The sequence below is a fragment of the Dendrobates tinctorius genome, unplaced genomic scaffold (assembly GCF_039654945.1).
Source record: "Dendrobates tinctorius isolate UK_male_01 unplaced genomic scaffold, ASM3965494v1 ptg000189l, whole genome shotgun sequence".
Taxonomy (NCBI): Eukaryota; Metazoa; Chordata; class Amphibia; order Anura; family Dendrobatidae; genus Dendrobates; species Dendrobates tinctorius.
Genome location: NW_027361856.1, coordinates 10,214,649 through 10,240,837, shown reverse-complemented (window position 1 = coordinate 10,240,837; position 26,189 = coordinate 10,214,649). Strand labels below are relative to the sequence as shown.

At 53.0% G+C, this 26,189-nt stretch overlaps 1 protein-coding gene across 2 annotated transcripts in view; it reads left to right on the top strand.

Annotated features, from left to right (window-relative positions):
• Positions 1 to 1,729: 1,729 nt before the first annotated feature.
• GBA1 (glucosylceramidase beta 1) overlaps positions 1,730 to 26,189 on the top strand; it is a 37,505-nt gene continuing 13,045 nt past the window's right edge. Inside the window, exons 1-7 of one of the 2 annotated variants that reach the window (XM_073552374.1) lie at positions 1,730 to 1,887; positions 11,343 to 11,531; positions 11,597 to 11,743; positions 11,806 to 11,939; positions 12,004 to 12,176; positions 12,251 to 12,488; positions 25,392 to 25,616. In XM_073552374.1, the coding sequence (XP_073408475.1) occupies positions 1,839 to 1,887; positions 11,343 to 11,531; positions 11,597 to 11,743; positions 11,806 to 11,939; positions 12,004 to 12,176; positions 12,251 to 12,488; positions 25,392 to 25,616 (1,155 nt within the window). In that variant the 5' untranslated portion in view covers positions 1,730 to 1,838. Of the gene's footprint in view, positions 1,930 to 11,342; positions 11,532 to 11,596; positions 11,744 to 11,805; positions 11,940 to 12,003; positions 12,177 to 12,250; positions 12,489 to 25,391; positions 25,617 to 26,189 lie in introns of both variants that reach the window. The other variant, XM_073552373.1, reaches the window with a different exon arrangement.

Here is a 26,189-nt window from a genome sequence, read left to right as displayed (position 1 = left end):
GAACAAAACACAGAAGTTAAATGGAAGATCTGCGTTTCACAATACGTAGAGATCGCCTAACCCCAGATCTCCAAGAAGGACGTGACACACATGTGAAAGTTGGGTGCATTTCTCTCCATTAGATCTACCCGATGATGGCGAAAAAGTTGTTTGCAGAAGAGATACCGTGTCCATGGGCAGCGGACGTGATGAGGTTGTGTTGGTGGGCTATAGTGGACTTGTCAAGCCTTGAATTCATGATATAGTTTCATGGCCCGTCTTTTGGAGTTGGCTTTTGGAGACAAGTCTGGAAAAAGTTTGTAGGATTGACTTTGAGACTTCAGAGTTAAGGAGTTACGCACAGCCTCTAAGAGTTGCTCTTTTCTCTTGTAGAAGTGCAGCTTGAGGATGATGTCATAGGGTGGGCCCCCGGATTTACGTTTGTTTAAGGCTCTGTGAATACGATAAATCCTAAGACCTTCGATAAATATCCCTAGAAGAACCTCTTGGAAAAGAGACTGCAGGTCTGTGCTAGTTTCCTTCTGATTTACTAAGTCTTCTAGCTCGTTATTAAGAGAGATTTCTTCATGGAGGATCTCCAGATTTTTTTCATGAGTGATGAGAGCGGAGGTGGTGGTGTCCATTTTGTCCTATTACGCAGAGGTGTGAGGCGCCAGTTCTCTGATGCTGAGCTGACATTTTGGACAATTCAGAGGTAAGGGTAGACTGACGTTGTGTCAGGAGGCATGTGTGATCGGAGGTGGGGTGGCATGGGGTCCTGGTTGTACATGCTGGGATTGGGTCTGGGTCCGTCCCATCTGTAGAAGAGCAGGTAGACTCACCTGGAGAATGTGGGCGGGGGAGATCTTGTGTAGTGAGTTGTTGATGCTTTGTCCCTGAGTGTAGGTTTTGCCACTACATGTCATCACACTCCTGTAAGGTTATGAGGCAATGATGAACCATTAACCCTTTCAGTGACAGGAGTTCCCACATTTTTATAGGGGTCAAACAGGAGAGGGGATGCAGGTTTTATGCTTCTAAGCCTGGAGGCTGATTTGGAGAGCTGCAGGATCTTCAATTAAGACCACGCAAAGGTGTCCTTCAAGATGGTCACCTAAGGAAGACCACAGTCAGGATCCAGAAGGCCCCACAGTGTCACCGGAGGGGAGAGGGAGATCAGTGCCCGACGGGGCCTCTTAGGTCCCAGTACTTCCCAGGCAGAGAGTAGAGTGCCTGGTGAGAGCGCCGTCGGGCGCGGTGTCACCAGGGGGATGAGGCCTTTAAATGACAAACATAAAAAGATGGTGACAAATAGAAGCTCTGGAGCCTCCTCTGGTCTCACCATCAGGCCAGAGGAGATGTGGGGTCACTGATTCTGGAGGACAGAGCGGCGGCTGGTGGGGAACATGGGTAAGCTCATACTGATTGGGATCTGTGCCGCGACCCCCACAAGGTATGAGAAGCCGGTGAGACCTCCATAGCCGCCTTCCCCTCTGACCTCGGGTCACAAGGTCATGTGTCTTCTATGGGATATTCCTTCTGATTAGCCGTGTCTTCCTATCCCTCACACTGTGATCGGGCTCAGCCGCTGGGACACCTCTTGTATTAGTCATTCTTACTCTGAGCATTTGTCCTGTCGCCCCACATAAGTAAGTACACCCCATTAGATGGAGGCAGCGGAGACTCACGGCTTCTTGTCTTCTGTCTCCCGGGCATTATTAACATATCTACCAGATGACGGCGTGTCCTGACTCCGCCCACACGGCAAGGGCAGGACACACACTGGGTCACGTGATCTACAGCTTTGTCACGTGATCAGGAAGTGGTGACTGGTGGATTGCAAACACTGAGAATTCATCATGCTAAGACTGCTCGTCCTGGTGGGGGTCGTACTGCGGGGGGCTGCAGGTGACTGGGGGTCTGGCTGTCACTGTACTGCGGGGGCTGCAGGTGACTGGGGGTCTGGCTGTCACTGTACTGCGGGGGCTGCAGGTGACTGGGGGTCTGGCTGTCACTATACTGTGGGGCTGCAGGTGACTGGGGGTCTGGCTGGCACTGTACTGCAGGGGCTGCAGGTGACTGGGGGTCTGGCTGTCACTGTACTGCGGGGGCTGCAGGTGACTGGGGGTCTGGCTGTCACTATACTGCGGGGGCTGCAGGTGACTGGGGGTCTGGCTGTCACTATACTGCGGGGGCTGCAGGTGACTGGGGGTCTGGCTGTCACTGTACTGCGGGGCTGCAGGTGACTGGGGGTCTGGCTGGCACTATGCTGCAGGGGCTGCAGGTGACTGGGGGTCTGGCTGTCACTGTACTGCAGGGGCTGCAGGTGACTGGGGGTCTGGCTGTCACTGTACTGCGGGGCTGCAGGTGACTGGGGGTCTGGCTGGCACTATGCTGCAGGGGCTGCAGGTGACTGGGGGTCTGGCTGTCACTGTACTGCAGGGGCTGCAGGTGACTGGGGGTCTGGCTGTCACTGTACTGCGGGGGCTGCAGGTGACTGGGGGTCTGGCTGTCACTATACTGCGGGGGCTGCAGGTGACTGGGGGTCTGGCTGTCACTATACTGCGGGGGCTGCAGGTGACTGGGGGTCTGGCTGTCACTGTACTGCGGGGCTGCAGGTGACTGGGGGTCTGGCTGGCACTATGCTGCAGGGGCTGCAGGTGACTGGGGGTCTGGCTGTCACTATACTGCGGGGGCTGCAGGTGACTGCGGTCTGGCTGTCACTATACTGCGGGGGCTGCAGGTGACTGGGGGTCTGGCTGTCACTGTACTGCAGGGGCTGCAGGTGACTGGGGGTCTGGCTGTCACTGTACTGCAGGGGCTGCAGGTGACTGGGGGTCTGGCTGTCACTGTACTGCGGGGGCTGCAGGTGACTGGGGGTCTGGCTGTCACTATACTGCGGGGGCTGCAGGTGACTGGGGGTCTGGCTGTCACTATACTGCGGGGGCTGCAGGTGACTGGGGGTCTGGCTGTCACTGTACTGCGGGGCTGCAGGTGACTGGGGGTCTGGCTGGCACTATGCTGCAGGGGCTGCAGGTGACTGGGGGTCTGGCTGTCACTGTACTGCAGGGGCTGCAGGTGACTGGGGGTCTGGCTGTCACTGTACTGCGGGGCTGCAGGTGACTGGGGGTCTGGCTGGCACTATGCTGCAGGGGCTGCAGGTGACTGGGGGTCTGGCTGTCACTGTACTGCAGGGGCTGCAGGTGACTGGGGGTCTGGCTGTCACTGTACTGCGGGGGCTGCAGGTGACTGGGGGTCTGGCTGTCACTATACTGCGGGGGCTGCAGGTGACTGGGGGTCTGGCTGTCACTATACTGCGGGGGCTGCAGGTGACTGGGGGTCTGGCTGTCACTGTACTGCGGGGCTGCAGGTGACTGGGGGTCTGGCTGGCACTATGCTGCAGGGGCTGCAGGTGACTGGGGGTCTGGCTGGCACTATACTGCGGGGGCTGCAGGTGACTGCGGTCTGGCTGTCACTATACTGCGGGGGCTGCAGGTGACTGGGGGTCTGGCTGTCACTATACTGCGGGGGCTGCAGGTGACTGGGGGTCTGGCTGTCACTGTACTGCGGGGCTGCAGGTGACTGGGGGTCTGGCTGGCACTATGCTGCAGGGGCTGCAGGTGACTGGGGGTCTGGCTGTCACTGTACTGCGGGGGCTGCTGGTGACTGGGGGTCTGGCTGTCACTATACTGTGGGGGCTGGAGGTGACTGACTGGGGGTCTGCTGTCACTATACTATGGGGGCTGCAGGTGACTGGGGTCTGGCTGTCACTGTACTGTGGGGCTGCAGGTGACTGGGGGTCTGCTGTCACTATACTATGGGGGCTGCAGGTGACTGGGGTCTGGCTGTCACTGTACTGTGGGGCTGCAGGTGACTGGGGGTCTGGCTGTCACTATACTATGGGGGCTGCAGGTGACTGGGGGTCTGCTGTCACTATACTATGGGGGCTGCAGGTGACTGGGGGTCTGCTGTCACTATACTATGGGGGCTGCAGGTGACTGGGGGTCTGGCTGTCACTATACTGTGGGGCTGCAGGTGACGGGGGGATGGCTTTATACTGCGGTGGCTGCAGGTGACTGGGGGTCTGGCTGTCACTATACTGTGGGGCTGCAGGTGACTGGGGTCTGGCTGTCACTGTACTGTGGGGCTGCAGGTGACTGGGGGTCTGGCTGGCACTATACTGCGGGGCTGCAGGTGACTGGGGATCTGGCTGGCACTGTACTGTGGGGCTGCAGGTGACGGGGGGATGGCTTTCTCTATACTGCGGTGGCTGCAGGTGACTGGGGGTCTGGCTGTCACTATACTGCGGAGCTGCAGGTGACGGGGGGATGGCTTTCTCTATACTGCGGGGGCTGCAGGTGACTGGGGGTCTGGCTGTCACTATACTGTGGGGCTGCAGGTGACTGGGGGTCTGGCTGGCACTATGCTGCAGGGGCTGCAGGTGACTGGGGGTCTGGCTGGCACTATGCTGCAGGGGCTGCAGGTGACTGGGGGTCTGGCTGGCACTATACTGCGGGGGCTGCAGGTGACTGCGGTCTGGCTGTCACTATACTGTGGGGCTGCAGGTGACTGGGGGTCTGGCTGTCACTATACTGTGGGGCTGCAGGTGACTGGGGGTCTGGCTGGCACTATGCTGCAGTGGCTGCAGGTGACTGGGGGTCTGCTGTCACTGTACTGCGGAGGCTGCAGGTGACTGGGGGTCTGGCTGTCACTATACTGCGGGGGCTGCAGGTGACTGGGGGTCTGGCTGTCACTGTACTGCGGGGCTGCAGGTGACTGGGGGTCTGGCTGCCACTATACTGCGGGGGCTGCAGGTGACTGGGGGTCTGGCTGTCACTGTACTGCGGGGGCTGCTGGTGACTGGAGGTCTGGCTGTCACTATACTGTGGGGGCTGGAGGTGACTGGCTGGGGGTCTGCTGTCACTTTACTATGGGGGCTGCAGGTGACTGGGGTCTGGCTGTCACTGTGCTGTGGGGCTGCAGGTGAGTGGGGGTCTGGCTGTCACTACTATGGGGGCTGCAGGTGACTGGGGGTCTGCTGTCACTATACTATGGGGGGCTGCAGGTGACTGGGGTCTGGCTGTCACTATACTGTGGGGCTGCAGGTGACTGGGGTCTGGCTGTCACTGTACTGTGGGGCTGCAGGTGACGGGGGGATGGCTTTCTCTATACTGCGGTGGCTGCAGGTGACTGGGGGTCTGGCTGTCACTATACTGTGGGGCTGCAGGTGACTGGGGTCTGGCTGTCACTGTACTGTGGGGCTGCAGGTGACTGGGGGTCTGGCTGGCACTATACTGCGGGGCTGCAGGTGACTGGGGATCTGGCTGGCACTGTACTGTGGGGCTGCAGGTGACGGGGGGATGGCTTTCTCTATACTGCGGTGGCTGCAGGTGACTGGGGGTCTGGCTGTCACTGTACTGCGGGGGCTGCAGGTGACGGGGGGATGGCTTTCTCTATACTGCGGGGGCTGCAGGTGACTGGGGGTCTGGCTGTCACTATACTGTGGGGCTGCAGGTGACTGGGGTCTGGCTGTCACTGTACTGTGGGGCTGCAGGTGACTGGGGGTCTGGCTGGCACTATACTGCGGGGCTGCAGGTGACTGGGGATCTGGCTGGCACTGTACTGTGGGGTTGCAGGTGACGGGGGGATGGCTTTCTCTATACTGCGGGGGCTGCAGGTGACTGGGGGTCTGGCTGTCACTATACTGCGGGGGCTGCAGGTGAAGGGGGGATGGCTTTCTCTATACTGCGGGGGCTGCAGGTGACTGGGGGTCTGGCTGGCACTATGCTGCAGGGGCTGCAGGTGACTGGGGGTCTGGCTGGCACTATGCTGCAGGGGTTGCAGGTGACTAGGGGTCTGGCTGTCACTGTACTGCTGGGGCTGCAGGTGAGTAGGGGTCTGGCTGTCACTGTACTGCGGGGGCTGCAGGTGACTGGGGGTCTGGCTGTCACTATACTGTGGGGCTGCAGGTGACTGGGGGTCTGGCTGGCACTATGCTGCAGGGGCTGCAGGTGACTGGGGGTCTGGCTGTCACTATACTGCGGGGGCTGCAGGTGACTGGGGGTCTGGCTGTCACTATACTGCGGGGGCTGCAGGTGACTGGGGGTCTGGCTGTCACTATACTGCGGGGGCTGCAGGTGACTGGGGGTCTGGCTGTCACTGTACTGCGGGGCTGCAGGTGACTGGGGGTCTGGCTGGCACTATGCTGCAGGGGCTGCAGGTGACTGGGGGTCTGGCTGTCACTGTACTGCGGGGGCTGCTGGTGACTGGGGGTCTGGCTGTCACTATACTGTGGGGGCTGGAGGTGACTGACTGGGGGTCTGCTGTCACTATACTATGGGGGCTGCAGGTGACTGGGGTCTGGCTGTCACTGTACTGTGGGGCTGCAGGTGACTGGGGGTCTGGCTGTCACTATACTATGGGGGCTGCAGGTGACTGGGGGTCTGCTGTCACTATACTATGGGGGCTGCAGGTGACTGGGGTCTGGCTGTCACTATACTGTGGGGCTGCAGGTGACGGTGGGATGGCTTTCTCTATACTGCGGTGGCTGCAGGTGACTGGGGGTCTGGCTGTCACTATACTGCAGGGGCTGCAGGTGACGGGGGGATGGCTTTCTCTATACTGCGGGGGCTGCAGGTGACTGGGGGTCTGGCTGTCAATATACTGTGGGGCTGCAGGTGACTGGGGGTCTGGCTGGCACTATGCTGCAGGGGCTGCAGGTGACTGGGGGTCTGGCTGGCACTATGCTGCAGGGGCTGCAGGTGACTGGGGGTCTGGCTGGCACTATGCTGCAGGGGCTGCAGGTGACTGAGGGTCTGCTGTCACTATACTATGGGGGCTGCAGGTGACTGCGGTCTGGCTGTCACTATACTGTGGGGGCTGGAGGTGACTGGCTGGGGGTCTGCTGTCACTATACTATGGGGGCTGCAGGTGACTGGGGGTCTGGCTGTCACTGTACTGTGGGGCTGCAGGTGACTGGGGTCTGGCTGGCACTATACTGCGGGGGCTGCAGGTGACTGGGGTCTGGCTGGCACTATACTGCGGGGGCTGCAGGTGACTGGGGGTCTGCTGTCACTATACTGCGGGGGCTGCAGGTGACTGCGGTCTGGCTGTCACTATACTGTGGGGCTGCAGGTGACTGGGGGTCTGGCTGTCACTATACTGTGGGGCTGCAGGTGACTGGGGGTCTGGCTGGCACTATGCTGCAGGGGCTGCAGGTGACTGGGGGTCTGCTGTCACTGTACTGCGGGGGCTGCAGGTGACTGGGGGTCTGGCTGTCACTATACTGCGGGGGCTGCAGGTGACTGGGGGTCTGGCTGTCACTGTACTGCGGGGCTGCAGGTGACTGGGGGTCTGGCTGTCACTATACTGTGGGGCTGCAGGTGACTGGGGGTCTGGCTGCCACTATACTGCGGGGGCTGCAGGTGACTGGGGGTCTGGCTGTCACTGTACTGCGGGGGCTGCTGGTGACTGGGGGTCTGGCTGTCACTATACTGTGGGGGCTGGAGGTGACTGGCTGGGGGTCTGCTGTCACTATACTATGGGGGCTGCAGGTGACTGGGGTCTGGCTGTCACTGTACTGTGGGGCTGCAGGTGACTGGGGGTCTGGCTGTCACTATACTATGGGGGCTGCAGGTGACTGGGGGTCTGCTGTCACTATACTATGGGGGGCTGCAGGTGACTGGGGTCTGGCTGTCACTATACTGTGGGGCTGCAGGTGACTGGGGTCTGGCTGTCACTGTACTGTGGGGCTGCAGGTGACGGGGGGATGGCTTTCTCTATACTGCGGTGGCGCTAGGTGACTGGGGGTCTGGCTGTCACTATACTGTGGGGCTGCAGGTGACTGGGGTCTGGCTGTCACTGTACTGTGGGGCTGCAGGTGACTGGGGGTCTGGCTGGCACTATACTGCGGGGCTGCAGGTGACTGGGGATCTGGCTGGCACTGTACTGTGGGGCTGCAGGTGACGGGGGGATGGCTTTATACTGCGGTGGCTGCAGGTGACTGGGGTCTGGCTGTCACTGTACTGCGGGGGCTGCAGGTGACGGGGGGATGGCTTTCTCTATACTGCGGGGGCTGCAGGTGACTGGGGGTCTGGCTGTCACTATACTGTGGGGCTGCAGGTGACTGGGGGTCTGGCTGGCACTATGCTGCAGGGGCTGCAGGTGACTGGGGGTCTGGCTGGCACTATGCTGCAGGTGACTGGGGGTCTGGCTGGCACTATGCTGCAGGTGACTGAGGGTCTGCTGTCACTATACTATGGGGGCTGCAGGTGACTGCGGTCTGGCTGTCACTATACTGTGGGGGCTGGAGGTGACTGGCTGGGGGTCTGCTGTCACTATACTATGGGGGCTGCAGGTGACTGGGGTCTGGCTGTCACTGTACTGTGGGGCTGCAGGTGACTGGGGTCTGGCTGGCACTATACTGCGGGGGCTGCAGGTGACTGGGGGTCTGGCTGGCACTATACTGCGGGGGCTGCAGGTGACTGGGGGTCTGCTGTCACTATACTGCAGGGGGGCTGCAGGTGACTGGGGGTCTGGCTGTCACTATACTGCGGGGGGGCTGTAGGTGACGGGGGGATGGCTTTCTCTATACTGCGGGGGCTGCAGGTGACTGGGGGTCTGGCTCTCACTATACTGCAGGGGGCTGCAGGTGACGGGGGGATGGCTTTCTCTATACTGCTGGGGCTGCAGGTGACTGGGGGTCTGGCTGTCACTATACTGTGGGGCTGCAGGTGACTGGGGGTCTGGCTGGCACTATGCTGCAGGGGCTGCAGGTGACTGGGGGTCTGGCTGGCACTATGCTGCAGGGGCTGCAGGTGACTGGGGGTCTGGCTGGCACTATGCTGCAGGGGCTGCAGGTGACTGAGGGTCTGCTGTCACTATACTATGGGGGCTGCAGGTGACTGCGGTCTGGCTGTCACTATACTGTGGGGGCTGGAGGTGACTGGCTGGGGGTCTGCTGTCACTATACTATGGGGGCTGCAGGTGACTGGGGGTCTGGCTGTCACTATAGTGCGGGGGGGCTGCAGGTGACTGGGGTCTGGCTGTCACTGTACTGTGGGGCTGCAGGTGACTGGGGGTCTGGCTGGCACTATACTGCGGGGGCTGCAGGTGACTGGGGGTCTGGCTGGCACTATACTGCGGGGGCTGCAGGTGACTGCGGTCTGGCTGGCACTATACTGCGGGGGCTGCAGGTGACTGGGGTCTGGCTGGCACTATACTGCGGGGGCTGCAGGTGACCGGGGGTCTGGCTGGCACTGTACTGCGGGGATGCTGCAGGTGACTAGGGGTCTGGCTGTCACTATACTGCGGGGGCTGCAGGTGACTGGGGGTCTGGCTGTCACTATACTGCGGGGGCTGCAGGTGACTGGGGGTCTGGCTGGCACCATGCTGCGGGTGGGCTGCTGGTGACTGGGGTCTGGCTGTCACTATACTGCAGGGGGGCTGCAGGTGACTGGGGGTCTGGCTGTCACTATACTGCGGGGGGGCTGTAGGTGATGGGGGGATGGCTTTCTCTATACTGCGGGGGCTGCAGGTGACTGGGGGTCTGGCTCTCACTATAGTGCGGGGCTGCAGGTGACTGGGGATCTGGCTGTCACTATAGTGCGGGGGGGCTGCTGGTGACTTAGGGTCTGGCTGTCACTATGCTGCTGGGTGCTGCAGGTGATTGCGGGTCTAGCTGTCACTATAGTGTGGGGGTTGCAGGTGACTGGGGGTCTGGCTGTCACTATAGTGCTGGGGCTGCACGTGACTGGGGGTCTGGCTGTCACTAGTGCGGGGGCTGCAGGTGACTGGGGGTCTGGCTGTCGCTATAGTGCGGGGGCTACAGGTGACTGGGGCTGGCTGTCTCTATACTGCGGGGGCTGCAGGTGACTGGGGGTCTGGCTCTCACTATAGTGTGGGGCTGCAGGTGACTGGGGGTCTGGCTCTCACTATAGTGCGGGGCTGCAGGTGGCTGGGGATCTGGCTGTCTATACTGCGGGGGCTGCAGGTGACTGGGCGTCTGGCTGGCACTATACTGTGGGGGCTGCAGGTGACTGGGGGTCTGGCTGGCACTATGCTGCGGGTGGGCTGCTGGTGACTGGGGTCTGGCTGTCACTATACTGCAGGGGGGCTGCAGGTGACTGGGGGTCTGGCTGTCACTATACTGCAGGGGGGCTGTAGGTGACGGGGGGATGGCTTTCTCTATACTGCGGGGGCTGCAGGTGACTGGGGGTCTGGCTCTCACTATAGTGCGGGGCTGCAGGTGACTGGGGATCTGGCTGTCACTATAGTGTGGGGGGGCTGCTGGTGACTGAGGGTCTGGCTGTCACTATGCTGTGGGGTGCTGCAGGTGATTGGGGGTCTAGCTGTCACTATAGTGTGGGGGTTGCAGGTGACGGGGTCTGGCTGTCACTATAGTGCTGGGGCTGCACGTGACTGGGGGTCTGGCTGTCACTAGTGCGGGGGCTGCAGGTGACTGGGGGTCTGGCTGTCGCTATAGTGCGGGGGCTACCGGTGACGGGGGCTGGCTGTCAATATACTGCGGGGGCTGCAGGTGACTGGGGGTCTGGCTCTCACTATAGTGCGGGGATGCAGGTGACTGGGGGTCTGGCTCTCACTAGTGCGGGGGCTGCAGGTGACTGGGGGTCTGGCTGTCGCTATAGTGCGGGGGCTGCAGATGACGGGGGCTGGCTGTCTCTATACTGCGGGGGCTGCAGGTGACTGGGGGTCTGGCTCCCACTATAGTGCGGGGCTGCAGGTGACTGGGGGTCTGGCTCTCACTATAGTGCGGGGCTGCAGGTGACTGGGGATCTGGCTGTCTATACTGCGGGGGCTGCAGGTGACTGGGGGTCTGGCTCTCACTAGTGCGGGGGCTGCAGGTGACTGGGGGTCTGGCTGTCGCTATAGTGCGGGGGCTGCAGATGACGGGGGCTGGCTGTCTCTATACTGCGGGGGCTGCAGGTGACTGGGGGTCTGGCTCCCACTATAGTGCGGGGCTGCAGGTGACTGGGGGTCTGGCTCTCACTATAGTGCGGTGCTGCAGGTGACTGGGGATCTGGCTGTCTATACTGCGGGGGCTGAGGGCTGCAGGTGACTGTGTGTCTGGCTCTCACTATAGTGCGAGGCTGCAGGTGACTGGGGATCTGGCTGTCACTATAGTGTGGTGGGGCTGCTGGTGACTGAGGGTCTGGCTGTCACTATAGTGCGGGGGCTTCAGGTGACTGGCTGGGGGTCTGGCTGTTGCTGAGCAGTGGTTCCTGTGATGTGGGAGGCTGTAACTGAGCAGCTGTGGTCGTGGTGTAAGGGTCTATAGCTGAGCAGCTGTGGTCGTAGTGTGGGGTATCCTGCCTTTTCTCTGGATGACTTTGCTCTGCTTTCAGGGTCTCGCCCATGTTCGCCGCAGAGCTTTGGGCAGAGCTCGGTGGTTTGTACCTGTAATGCCACGTACTGTGACAGTCTGGGGCCCGTGTTGCTGCCGAAGCTGGGGGATTTCTCTGTGTACGAGACCAGCAGGTCTGGGAAGCGTTTGCAGGAGAGCGGGGGCACTATACTGAAGACTTTGCGGCCTGGTAAGAGATGACTGTCCTACCCCATACAAGGGGTACTGCAGCGAGATAACAGTCTCTCCCCACAGGTCTCACCCTTACCCTCCAAGACAAGGAGCGCTTCCAGGTCATCAAGGGTTTTGGTGGCGCGGTGACGGACTCAGCCGCCATGAACATCCTGGCACTGAGTGCGGGGACCCAGGACAAACTGCTGAGCGCGTACTTCTCGGAGGAAGGTAATGATGCTGCAGAAGGGCGAAGTATTGTGTGTGTCGGTATAATGAGTGTCATTACACAGGGATCGGGTACAACGTGTTGCGGGTGCCCATGGCCAGCTGTGACTTCTCCACACGGGTTTACACTTACCTGGACAGTGATGGCGACTTCGCGCTGGACACATTCAGTTTACAGGAGGAGGACATGAAGCTAAAGGTTAGAGGTGACAGCGTGGGTGCCTCTGTTCCTTGTCATCATATTTACACATATGTGCACACAGATACCAGTGATCCAGAAAGCCCAGGCCTTGTCCCGCCAACCCATATCCTTGTTTGCGAGTCCCTGGACAGCGCCAGCATGGATGAAGACCAATGGGAAGTTCACAGGCAAAGGCACCTTAAAAGGATCACCCGGAGAGCGGTACTACAAGACCTGGGCACAGTACTTCATCAGGTGAGTGGGGACGCTGGCCCCTCCTCCAGGTGCTGAGCAGAGACGCCGAGCACCGACTGCGTCCTCTCTTCTAGGTTCCTGGATGAATACGCCAAGCATAACGTGACGTTCTGGGCGGTGACGGTGGAGAATGAGCCGACAGCAGGGATGATCAGTGACTACCCCTTCCAAAGCTTAGGGTTCACGCCCGAACTTATGAGGGACTTCATTGCCTTGGATCTGGGCCCAGCATTTACCAACAGCTCTCACAAAGATGTCCATATCATGATTGTAGATGATAACCGTATCCTGCTGCCATACTGGGCCAAAGTGGTGAGATGTCCTAAACTGTAATCCTGTATTATACACCAGAGCTGAACTCATTATTCTGCTGGTGTAGTCACTGTGTACATACAATACTGATCCTGAGTTACATCCTGTTTTATACTCCAGAGCTGCACTCACTGTTCTGCCGGTGCAGTCACTGTGTACATACATTACTCATCCTGTACTGATCCTGAGTTACATCCTGTATTATACTCCAGAGCTTGCACTCACTATTCTGCTGGTGTAGTCACTGTGTACATACATTACATTACTGATCCTGAGTTACATCCTGTATTATACTCCAGAACTGCACTCACTATTCTGCTGGTGTAGTCACTGTGTACATACATTACTGATCCTGAGTTACATCCTGTATTATACTCCAGAGCTGTACTCACTATTCTGCTGGTGTAGTCACTGTGTACATACATTACATTACTCATCCTGTACTGATCCTGAGTTACATCCTGTATTATTCCTCAGAGCTGCATTCAATATTCTGCTGGTGCAGTCATCGTATACATGCATTACATTACTGATCCTGAGTTACATCCTGTATTATACTCCAGAGCTGCTCTCACTATTCTGTTGGTGCAGTCACTGTGTACATACATTACATTACTGATCCTGAGTTACATCCTGTATTATACTCCAGAGCTGCTCTCACTATTCTGTTGGTGCAGTCACTGTGTACATACAGTTAGGTCCATATATATTTGGACAGACAACATTGTTCTAATTATGGTTCTAGACATTACCACAATGAATTTTAAACAAATCAATTCAGATGCAGTTGAAGTTCAGACTTTCAGCTTTCATTTGAGGGTATCCACATTAACCCCTTAACCCCCAAGGGTGGTTTGCATGTTAATGCCCGGCCAATTTTTATAATTCTGACCACTGTCCCTTTATGAGGTAATAACTCTGAAACGCTTCCATGGATCCCGGTGATTCTGACACTGTTTTCTTGTGACATATTGTACTTCATGCTAGTGGTAAAATTTCATTCAAATAACTTGCATTTATTTGTGAAAAAAACGGAAATTTGGCGAAAATGTTGAAAATTTCGCAATTTTCCAACTTTGAATTTTTATGCCCTTAAATCACAGAGATTCGGCACACAAAAAACTTGATAACTAACATTTCCCACATGTTTACTTTACATCAGCACTATATTGGAACCAAAATTTTTTTTTGTTAGGAAGTTATAAGGGTTAAGAGTTGACCAGCGATTTCTCATTTTTGCAACACCATTTTATTTTTACGGACCACATCACATTTGAAGCCACTTTGAGGCGTCTATATGATAGAAAATACCCAAAAATGACACCATTCTAAAAACTGCACCACTCAAGGTGCTCAAAACCACATTCAAGAAGTTTATTAACCCTTCAGGTGCTTCACAGGAATTTTTTGAATATTTAAAAAAAAAAATGAACATTTAACTTTTTTTCACAAAAAAAAATACTTCAGGTTCAATTTTTTTTATTTTACCAAGGGTAACAGGAGAAGTTGGACTGCAAAAATTATTGTGCAATTTGTCCTGAGTACGCTGATACCTGATATGTGGGGGGGAAACCACTGTTTCGGCGCATGGCAGAGCTCAGAAGGGAAGCAGCGCCGTTTGACGTTTTTGGCTGGAATTGAGATCGGACACCATGTCGCCTTTGGAAAACCCTTGATGTACCAAAACAGTGAAAACCCCCCACAAATGACACCATTTTGGAAACTATTAAAAAATCATATTTTTTCCACAAAAATGATCTTTTCACCCTCAATTCTTATTTTTCCAAGGGTAACAGGACCCTAAAAGTTATTTTGCAATTTGTCCTGAGTACGCTGATACCCCACATGTGGGGGTAGACCACTATTTGGGCGCATGGCAGAGCTCGGAAGGGAAGCAGCGCCATTTGACGTTTTTCGCTGGAATTGAGATCGGACACCATGTTGCGTTTGGAAAGCCCTTGATGTACCAAAACAGTGAAAACCCCCCACAAATGACACCATTTTGGAAACTAGACCCCCTAAGGAACTTATCTAGATGTGTGGTGAGCACTTTGAACCCCCCAGTGCTTCACAGAAGTTTATAACGCCCGTGCGTGAAAATAAAAAAATTCGTATTTTTTCCACAAACTTGATCTTTTAGTCCTCAATTTTTTTTATTTTCCCAAGGGTAACAGGAGAAATTGGACCCCAAAAGTTGTTGTCCAGTTTGTCTTGAGTACGCTGATACCTGATATGTGGGAGAAAGCTACTGTTTGGGCACACGTCGGGGCTCGGAAGGGAAGTAGTGACGTTTTGGAATGCAGACTTTGATGGAATGGTCTGCGGGTGTCATGTCGCGTTTGGAGAGCTTCTGATGTGCCTAAACTGTTGAAACTCCCCACAAGTGACCCAATTTTGGAAACTAGACCCCCCACGGAACTTATCTAGATGTGTGGTGAGCACTTTGAACCCCCAAGTGCTTCACAGAAGTTTATAACGCCCGGGCGTGAAAATAAAAAAAATCATTTTTTTCCACAAAAATGATATTTTTGCCCCCAATTTTTTATTTTTCTAAGGGTAACAGGAGAAATTGGACCCCAAAAGTTGTTTTGCAATTTGTCCTGAGTAGGCTGATACCCTATTTGTGGGGGTAAAACACTGTTTGGGCACATGGCAGAGCTTGGAAGGGAAGGAGCACCATTTGACTTTTTCAACGCAGAATTGGCTGGAATTGAGATCAGACGCCATGTTGTATTTGGAGACCCCCTGATGTGCCCAAACAGTGGAAACCCCCCAATTATAACTCCAACCCTAACCCCAACACACCCCTAACCCTAATCTTAACCCTAGCCCTAACCCTAATGGGAAAATGGAAATAAATACATTTTTTCTTAATTTTATTATTTTTCCCTTACTAAGGGGGTGATAACGGGGGGTTTGATTTACTATTTATGGCGGTTTTTATTTTTGGCAGCTGTCACATGCTAAAAGACACTTTTTATTGTAAAAATAGTTTTTGCATCACCACATATGGAGAGCTATAATTTTTCCATATTTTGACCCACTGAGTCATGTGAGGTCTTATTTCCAGGACGTCCTATCCTGACAGCACCATGGGGGTTGACCTTTCATCCTTACAGGGACAGGAAATACACGAGAGGTTAAAAGGTCCCCTCCCACACCACACTCCAGTGTTTTTCCTGTCCCTGTAAGGACAGGCACGAGAGCGCCGCAACGGCGGCGGCAGGAGAGCAGCAGAACTTACCGGGGCCAGGAGGTTCGGGGTCCCAACCACCAACTCCTCCGGTCGGACGGTGCGCGCGGCACCCCCCTAAGGGGGGTTTCCCGCCTGCGGTCCTGTGGAGCGTCGCTCCGGGACGATGTAGCACTTCCCCCGACGCGACTCCCGAGAGAGCCGGCGGCCGCGTCACTTCCGGTCGCTGGGTATGACGACTTCCGGTTTGGGCCTGCGTCGTCAGAAGGAAGCGTCATGGACAGGAGAAGCGTTTCCAGCGCAAGATAAGGTAGGATAAGAGCGGGGGCAGCGGTACAGACTGGTCACCTTCAGCGGACATCATGGACGGAGAACACAGACGCAGGAGCGAGCCAGACCCAACGTCCGACAAGTCGGCGCCGACCCCGGTGGCAGCAGCATCTAGGGGATCAAACAAGCCCAAATGCCCCATCTGTGCCAGCAAGCTGCCGAGCACTTGGAAGAAACCCTTATGCGAGGACTGTACCCTGCGGATCATCAGAGGAGAGCAGGCCACGTTCCTCACGGAGATGCGCACAGTGGTCAGAGAGGAGGTCCAGGCCTCCGTCTCTGCATGGCTACCCACGCAGTCGGCCGACCGGTCCCAATCCAAAAGACCAAGATGGGAGTCCGACCAGTCTTCAGAGGAGGAGATACGGGGTACGGACTCGGAGGAAGAAGGCGAGATCACCTCTGAACCCCTGGAGACGGGGAAAAAGTACCTCTTCACATCAGAGAATACGGACGAGCTCCTCAGGGCAGTGAGGAGTACGATGCAGATCGAGGAAGCCCCGAAGGAGCAATCCATCCAGGACGCGATGTTCGGGGGGCTAAGAGCCAAGGTCCGTCAGGTCTTCCCAGTCAATGACCATATCCAGGCGATGATCCTGGAAGAATGGGAGGACGCCGAGAAAAGACTGATTGTGCCACGAGACTTTAAACTGCGACTTCCATTTAACCCGGAAGACATCAACACTTGGAATGAGGTGCCTAAAATCGATTCCCAGGTGGCTAAGGTGTCAAGGAAGACCTCAATTCCCTTTGAGGACTCTTCCAGTCTCAAAGAACCCATGGACAAAAAGGCCGACGTGCTCTTGAAGAGGGCTTGGGAGGCCTCAGCGGCGGTGATGAAAGCAAACATAGCCGCCACTTCAGTCACTAGGTCCATGTATCTATGGATCGACCAGATGGAACAGCAATTAAAGGAAAAAGCCCCTAGGGGCGATATCCTTGAGAGTATTCCCCTGTTAAAGATCGCAACTGGTTTTCTGGCGGATGCTTCGGCGGAATCTGTAAGATTTGCGGCCAGGAATAACTCTTTATCCAACGCGGCCCGTCGAGCCATATGGATGAAAACCTGGTCGGGGGACTACCAGTCTAAGAATAAATTATGTTCCATACCCTTCTCGGGGGGGGGGGGGGGGAAGTATTTGGGCCGGCTGTAGATAAGATTCTAGAGAGTGCCTCTGACGACAAAAAAGGGTTCCCAGAGGAGAAACCTAGAAGGCAGTCTTCCTTTCAGAGATTCCGTCCTTACCAGAGGCAGGAATATAGAGGGAAGGGGAAATCTCCTCGCTGGGAATATTCAAAGGGGGGGAAAAGTAGGGCTCCCCCGTCTCGTTCCGGGCAAAGTTCCAGAAGCAGAAGACAATGACGCCATACCGGTAGGGGGGCGTCTCAGACACTTTGCGGAGGCTTGGCGACTCATCTCCCAAAACCCATGGGTCCTCAATACAATCTCCCAGGGTTATTCCCTCGAGTTTACAAAAACCCCCCCTGCACGATTCGTGGTCACAGAACCCCGTTCCAGAGCCCTGATAGATCCTATATGGGCCGTCATAGGGGATCTATTAAAGACCGAGGTAGTGGTTCCCGTCCCAGAAGCGGAGAGAGGTCAGGGGCACTATTCAACTCTCTTCACGATAACAAAACCGTCGGGAGAAAGCCGAACCATCATAAATTTAAAACCATTAAATCAATGGGTTCGGTACAAGAGATTCCGAATGGAATCCCTGAAAACTGCCATCCCACTGATAGACCAGAACGCTTCCATGTGCACTATAGACTTAAAAAGTGCGTATTATCACGTGCCCATCCATCCTCAATCTCAGAGGTTCCTACGTTTCGCCCTAAAGAAAGGCGGCAGATACTACCACTTTCAGTTCCAGGCCCTTCCGTTCGGCTTGGCGTCAGCACCTCGAGTTTTTACGAAACTGGTCGCCGAAGTCGTGGCAAATTTAAGACAGGAGGGCATAATCATCGTGCCTTACTTAGACGACTTTTTAGTGGTATCTCGTACAGTGGAGGAGTTGAAGGAACAACTCATTTCAGTAATTTCCAGGCTCGAGAGCCTAGGTTGGATCCTGAACAGAGAAAAGTCAGATCTTCGGCCCAGTTCTCAGAAAAAATTCCTGCGGGTCATGTTGGACTCCAGAAGAAGAATCTCACTCTTACCCGAAGAGAAGAAAAGGCCCATCATGGACAAGGTTCGTCAGCTCGGTCAGCACCAGGTTTCGATAAGGACCGCGATGAAGATTCTGGGCACCCTAACCGCATGCATACCCTGCGTTATGTGGAGCCAGGCCCACACAAGAATCCTGCAGAGGGAGATCCTGTCAAGATGGGACAGACGACAGTCCTCACTGGACAAGAAGTTCCGGCCGTCTCCAGCTTTAAGATCATCCCTGAAGTGGTGGACCAACCACAGAAATATCAGCCAGGGGGTTCCTTGGATCCTGTCTCCTTGTGTAACCATCACCACGGATGCCAGCAAGGAAGGATGGGGAGCTCACCTAGAGGGAAGATACCTGCAAGGAACATGGCCCAAGAACATCAGCTTACAGTCCTCAAACTACCGAGAACTACGAGCAGTTTGGGAAACGCTGAAGAGAAACAAGTCATGCCTACAGAACCAGCATATAAAGATCATGTCGGACAACGTGACCACAGTGGCCTTCCTACGCCACCAAGGGGGTCCAAGGCACGGAAAGCTTCAGGACCTAGCGACTCGCATCCTCACCCGGGCAGAAAACAACACCCGCTCCTTGTCAGCAATACACCTGGAAGGCTCCCAAAACAATATAGCCGACTACTTAAGCAGGCAAGAAGTCCGGGCCACCGAGTGGGAGCTAAAAGAAAAGATCTTCATGGACTTGTGCCATCGCTGGGGGACACCCCAACTGGACCTCTTTGCGAAAAGAAGAAATGCCAAGCTGGAGAGGTTCTACTCCCTCAATCCGGCGGACCATCCGGCAGAGATCGACGCCTTGAACCAGAGCTGGAGAGGGGGACTACTATACGGGTTCCCCCCTATCGCCATAATACCAAGGGTTCTCAGGAAGATCCAGGAGGAGGGAGCTCGGGTGATGCTAATCGTACCCTTTTGGCCCCGGCGGAGTTGGTTTCCCCTCCTCAAGAAAATGGCTCAGAAGGGACCACTCCATCTACCAACATCGTCGAACCTACTTGCCCAGGGCCCAGTTCAACACCCAAACCCAGGAAGTTTGCAACTAGCAGCATGGATCCTGAGAGGGACATCCTGAAGTCCAGTGGCCTCTCGGACCAAGCGATCTCTACATTACAGGCCAGCTGTAAACCTGTCACGCGGGCAATATATCGTAAGATCTGGAAGAGGTTCTGCTCAGAAAGTGGTAGTGCCCCTTAAGACCTGTCTCGGCCCAATATCCCTCAAATCCTAGATTTCCTACAGGCAGGATTTGATAAGGGCCTAACCCCGAGCACACTCAAGGTCCAGATAGCGGCCTTAAGTACTTTCTTCAATTTCTCCCTATCCTCCCATCCATGGATAGCGCAATTTACCAAAGCCACCCAGAGGTTAAGACCCACATTAAGAAAGACGGTCCCCCCGTGGGACCTAAATCTAGTCCTCAACTCTCTGTGTAGACCCCCTTATGAGCCAATATCAGAGGTAGACATTGCAAAGCTCACACAAAAAACCGTATTTCTGGTAGCGATAACCTCAGCCAAGCGCTTAGGGGAGATCCAGGCCCTCTCAGTCCAGAACCCCTACATTCAGATCTTTGAGGATCACATAGTGCTCAAGCTAGACCCGAGGTTCCTCCCGAAAGTAGCATCTCCGCAAAATCTAAACCAGGAGATAATCCTACCCTCATTTTGTCCAGACCCAAAGAATGATAAAGAAAAACTGTTCCATTCTCTGGATGTTAGACGTGCAGTCATCCGCTACCTAGAGGTCACCCGGGATTGGCGATAGGACACAAAACTATCCAGTACGGCGGTAAAAATAAGGGTAAAAGCGCAGCTACACAGACCCTGGCAAGGTGGATTAAGACAATTATCACCTCGGCGTACGAGGCCGAAGGGTTTCCTATACCGGTAGGACTTAGGGCCCATTCCACTAGGGCAATAGCGACATCATGGGCAGAGAGGGCGGGGGCCTCAGTAGATCAAATATGCAGGGCCGCCACCTGGTCTACACCGAACACTTTCTGTAGACACTATATTTGGACACTTTGACAGCTAGCCAGTCGACCTTCGGTCGTAGAGTGCTACAAGCAGTAGTCCCACCCTAAGCGAATTCCTACTTTGGTATTCCCCATGGTGCTGTCAGGATAGGACGTCCTGGAAAACGGAGATTAGACCTACCGGTAATGTTATTTCCAGGAGTCCATCCTGACAGCACTGGTAGTTCCCTCCCTAGGATCTGTACTGGTGTCAATATGCTTGTACTAAATCTCAATAAATTTTAATTGCATCCATACTGGTGTGGTACTTAGAAAATCACTGGAGTGTGGTGTGGGAGGGGACCTTTTAACCTCTCGTGTATTTCCTGTCCCTGTAAGGATGAAAGGTCAACCCCCATGGTGCTGTCAGGATGGACTCCTGCAAATAACATTACCGGTAGGTCTAATCTCCGTTTTTTTGCGGGACGAGTTGACGTTTTTATTGGTATCGTGTGGGCATGTGACATCTTTTGATCGCAGACATTTTTTGGGACGCAGAGTGAACAAAAACCAGCGTTTCATGAATTTCTTTTGGGGGGGTGCGTTTACACCGTTCCGCGTGCGATAAAATTGATAAAGCCCTTTTAATTCTTTGGGTCAGTACGGTTACAGTGATACCTCATTTAGGTCGTTTTTTTATGTTTTGGCGCATTTATGCAATGAAAACAATTTTATATACAAAATTATTTTTGCATTGCTTTATTCTGCGAGCTATAACTTTTTTATTTTTTTGCTGATGATGCTGTGTGGCGGCTCGTTTTTTTGCGGGACAAGATGACGTTTTCAGCGGTACCATGGATATTTATATGCGTCTTTTGATCGCCCGTTATTGCACTTTTTGTTCGGCGGTATGATAATAAATCATTATTTTTTGCTTCGTTTTTTTATTTTTTAAGGGGTTCGCTAAAGGGGTTAACTAATGGGACAGTTTTACAGGGCGGGTCGTTACGGACGCGGCGATACCAAATGTGTACTTTTATTGTTTTTTTTTTATATATATATTTCCAAAAAATGAATTTATTAGGGAATATTTTTTTTTAAATTTATTTAGCGATGTTTTTTAAAATTATTTTTACACTTTTTTTTAACTTTATTACATTGTCCCAGGTGGGACATCACTGTCCTGTGACAGATCGCTGATCAGCGATCTGTCACAGGCAGTACAGAAGGCTTCCTCGTGCCTGCGCTTTGCAGGCACTGAGGAAGCCAGCTCCCTGCAGGCCCCCGAAGGTCCCTGTCGCCATCTTGGATTCGGGGACCTGCAGGGATGGAGCCCCCAGCAGCAGCGCTGCACATTGCGCTGCTGTGGGGGGCTCAGGGAAGCACGAAGGGAGCCCCCTCCCTGGCGATGCTTCCCTTTAACCCTCGGTACACCGCGATTGTGTTTGATCGCGGTGTGCAAGAGGTTAACGTGACACATTGTGCCGGGTGTCAGCTGTGATAATCAGCTGACACCCGGCCGCAATCAGCGGCGCTCACCACGTGGGCGCCGCTGATCGCTGTGATGTACTATCCCGTCCCTGGGAATTAAGTCCCAGGGCACATGGACGGGATAGTACGTCACATGACAGAAAGGGGTTAAAATTGGATGAAGGGTTTAGGAGTTTCAGCTCCTTAACATGTGCCACCCTGATTTTAAAGGGACCAAAAATAATTGGACAGATTAAATAATTGTAAATAAAAAGTTCATTTCTAGTACTTGGTTGAAAACCCTTTGTTGGCAATGACTGCCTGAAGTCTTGAACTCATGGACATCACCAGATGCTGTGTTTCCTCCTTTTTGATGCTCTGCCAGGCCTTCACTGTGGTGGTTTTCAGTTGCTGTTTGTTTGTGGGGCTTTCTGTCTGAAGTTTAGTCTTTAACAAGTGAAATGCATGCTCAATTGGGTTGAGATCAGGTGACTGACTTGGCCATTCAAGAATATTTCACTTCTTTGCTTTAATAAACTCCTGGGTTGCTTTGGCTTTATGTTTTGGGTCATTGTCCATTTGTTGTATGAAATGACGACCAATCAGTTTGGCTGGATCTGAGCACACAGTATGGCTCTGAATACCTCAGAATTCATTCGGCTGCTTCTGTCCTGTGTCACATCATCAATAAACACTAGTGACCCAGTGCCACTGGCAGCCATGCATGCCCAAGCCATCACACTGCCTCCGCCATGTTTTACAGATGATGTGGTATGCTTTGGATCATGAGCTGTACCACGCCTTCGCCATACTTTTCTCTTTCCATCATTCTGGTAGAGGTTGATCTTGGTTTCATCTGACCAAAGAATGTTCTTCCAGAACTGTGCTGGCTTTTTAGATGTTTTTTTAGCAAAGTCCAGTCTAGCCTTTTGATTCTTGATGCTTATGAGTGGCTTGCACCGTGCAGTGAACCCCCTGTATTTACTTTCATGCAGTCTTCTTTTTATGGTAGATTTGGATATTGATATGCCTACCTCCTGAAGAGTGTTGTTCACTTGGTTGGCTATTGTGAAGGGGTTTCTCTTCACCATGGAGATTATTCTGCGATCATCCACCACTGTTGTCTTCCGTGGGCGCCCAGGTCTTTTTGCATTGATGAGTTCACCAGTGCTTTCTTTCTTTTTCAGGATGTACCAAACTGTAGATTTTGCCACTCCTAATGTTGTAGCAATTTCTCGGATGGGTTTTTTCTGTTTTTGCAGCTTAAGGATGGCTTGTTTCACCTGCATGGAGAGCTCCTTTGACCGCATGTTTCTTTTACAGCAAAAGCTTCCAAATGCAAGAATGACATCTCAAATCAACTCCAGGCCTTTTATCTGCTTAATTGAGAATGACATAACGAAGGGATTGCCCACACCTGTCCATGAAATAGCCTTGGAGTCAATTGCCCAATTACTTTTGGTCCCTTTAAAAACAGGGTGGCACATGTTAAGGAGCTGAAACTCCTAAACCCTTCATCCAATTTTAATGTGGATACCGTCAAATGAAAGCTGAAAGTCTGAACTTCAACTGCATCTGAATTGTTTTGTTTAAAATTCATTGTGGTAATGTCTAGAACCGAAATTAGAAAAATGTTGTCTCTGTCCAAATATATATGGACCTAACTGTACATTACATTACTGATCCTGAGTTGCATCCTGTATTATACTCCAGAGCTGCACTCACTATTCTGCTGGTGCAGTCACTGTGTACATACATTAGTGATCCTGAGTTACATCCTGTATTATACTCCAGAGCTGCACTCACTATTCTGCTGGTGCAGTCACTGTGTACATACATTACTGATCCTGAGTTACATCCTGTATTATACTCTAGAGCTGCACTCGCTATTCTTATGGTGCTGTCAGTGTGTACATACATTACTGATCCTGAGTTACATCCTGTATTATACCCCAGAACTGCACTCATTTTTCTGCTGGTGCAGTCACTGTGTACATACACTACTGATCCTGAGTTACATCCTGTATTATACTCCAGAGCTGCACTCACTATTCTGCTGGTGCTGTCAGTGTGTACATACATTACATTACTGATCCTTTGCTGATCCTGAGTTACATCCTGTATTATTCCACGGAGCTGCACTCAATATTCTGCTGGTGCAATCACTGTGTACATACATTACTGATCCTGAGTTACCTCCTGTATTATTCCTCAGAGCTGCATTCAATATTCTGCTGGTGCAGTCATCGTATACATACATTACATTACTGATCCTGAGTTACATCCTGTATTATACTCCAGAGCTGCACTCAATATTCTGCTGGTGCAGTCACTGTGTACATACATTGCATTACTGATCCTGAGTTACATCCTGTATCATACCACAGAGCTGCACTCACTATTCTGCTGGTGCTGTCAGTGTGTTCATACATTACATTACTGATCCTGTATTATACCCCAGAGCTGCAATCACTATTCTGCTGGTGCAATCACTGTGTACATACATTACATTACTGATCCTGAGTTACCTCCTGTATTATACTCCAGAGCTGCACTCACTATTCTGCTGGTGCAGTCACTGTGTACATACATTACTTATCTTGTACTGATCCGGAGTTACATCCTGTATTATACTCCAGAGCTGCACTCGCTATTCTGCTGGTGCAGTCACTGTGTACATACTTTGCATTACTGATCCTGAGTTACATCCTGTATTATACTCCAGAGCTGCACTCACTATTCTGCTGCTGCAGTCACTGTGTACATACATTGCATTACTGATCCTGAGTTACATCCTGTATCATACCCCAGAGCTGCACTCATTATTTTGCTGGTGCTGTCAGTGTGTTCATACATTACACTGCTGATCCTGAGTTACATCCTGTATTGTACCCCAGAGCTGCTATCACTGTTCTGCTGGTGCAATCACTGTGTACATACATTACATTACTGATCCTGAGTTACCTCCTGTATTATACTCCAGAGCTGCACTCTCTATTCTGCTGGTGCTGTCACTGTGTACATACATTACATTACTGATCCTGAGTTACATTCTGTATTATACTCCAGAGCTGCACTCACTATTCTGCTGGTGCAGTCACTGTGTACATACATTACTGATCCTGAGTTACAGCCTGTATTATACTCCAGAGCTGCACTCACTATTCTGCTGGTGCAGTCACTGTGTACATACATTACTGATCCTGAGTTACATCCTGTATTATACCCCAGAGCTGCACTCACTATTCTGCTGGTGCAGTCACTGTGTACATACATTACTGATCCTGAGTTACATCCTGTATTATACCCCAGAGCTGCACTCACTATTCTGCTGGTGCAGTCACTGTGTACATACATTACTGATCCTGAGTTACAGCCTGTATTATACTCCAGAGCTACACTCACTATTCTGCTGGTGCAATCACTGTGTACATACATTACATTACTGATCCTGAGTTACATCCTGTATTATACCCCAGAGCTGCACTCACTATTCTGCTGGTGCAGTCACTGTGTACATACATTACTGATCCTGAGTTACAGCCTGTATTATACTCCAGAGCTGCACTCACTATTCTGCTGGTGCAATCACTGTATACATACATTACATTACTGATCCTGAGTTACCTCCTGTATTATACTCCAGAGCTGCACTCTCTATTCTGCTGGTGCTGTCACTGTACAGAGATCACTGCATTATGCTCCAGAACTGCAGTCTGTCCCGTAGTAGGTGGAGGCTCTGCTACCTTGTAGATGTGTCAACTCCTTTCTCTCCAGATCCTGTCTGACCTACAGGCGGCCCGCTACGTCCATGGGATTGCAGTGCACTGGTACTTGGATGCAGTGGTCCCGGCAGACATCAGCCTCGGCAGCACTCACCAGCTCTTCCCAGAATACTTCCTGTTTGCTTCAGAGGCGTGTGTCGGCTTTACTCCCTGGGATAAGGGTGTGCGGCTGGGAAGCTGGGAGAGGGGAAATCACTACAGTCGGATGATCATGGAGGTGAGTAATAACAGCTGGGAGCTAAGAGTAGGCAACTCATATCTGGTATTAGGAGGATGTGCTGCCTTGCTGGTAGGAACCGGGTTGTTGTTGTCTGCAGGTATATGAAAGCTACCTCCTTTTGATGATAGGGATCAGGTTGTTGGTGTTGGATGTAAAGAATGCACAGCCGAGGGGGGTTACGCAGATTCTACCTTTTTGTGAAGGAACACAACTCTGCTGCCTCCAATCATTACATAATTGTCTGATAAGTGATGGAAGAGACTGCGGCTGCGCCCACTACTAGGACGGTTATTGGGGAACTCACAGTGAGCATATGGTATATACACCTCCAATTCCAATGCATGGATACAAAAGATTTATGGCCAGTGGAGATAACCCATCACCTCTAGCCTCAGCTTGAACAGAAAAGCAAGCAGATTACTTTAAAATCCTTGAATTGAGGTTTTTATGAATCGCATAGATATGATGGATATGAAACGCATATTTATGGAGTCGCAAAACTAACGCATTGTCTTACGTCATTGGACAGTTGCGGTAACACTTCCAAATTAGATATTGGACAAATAAGTT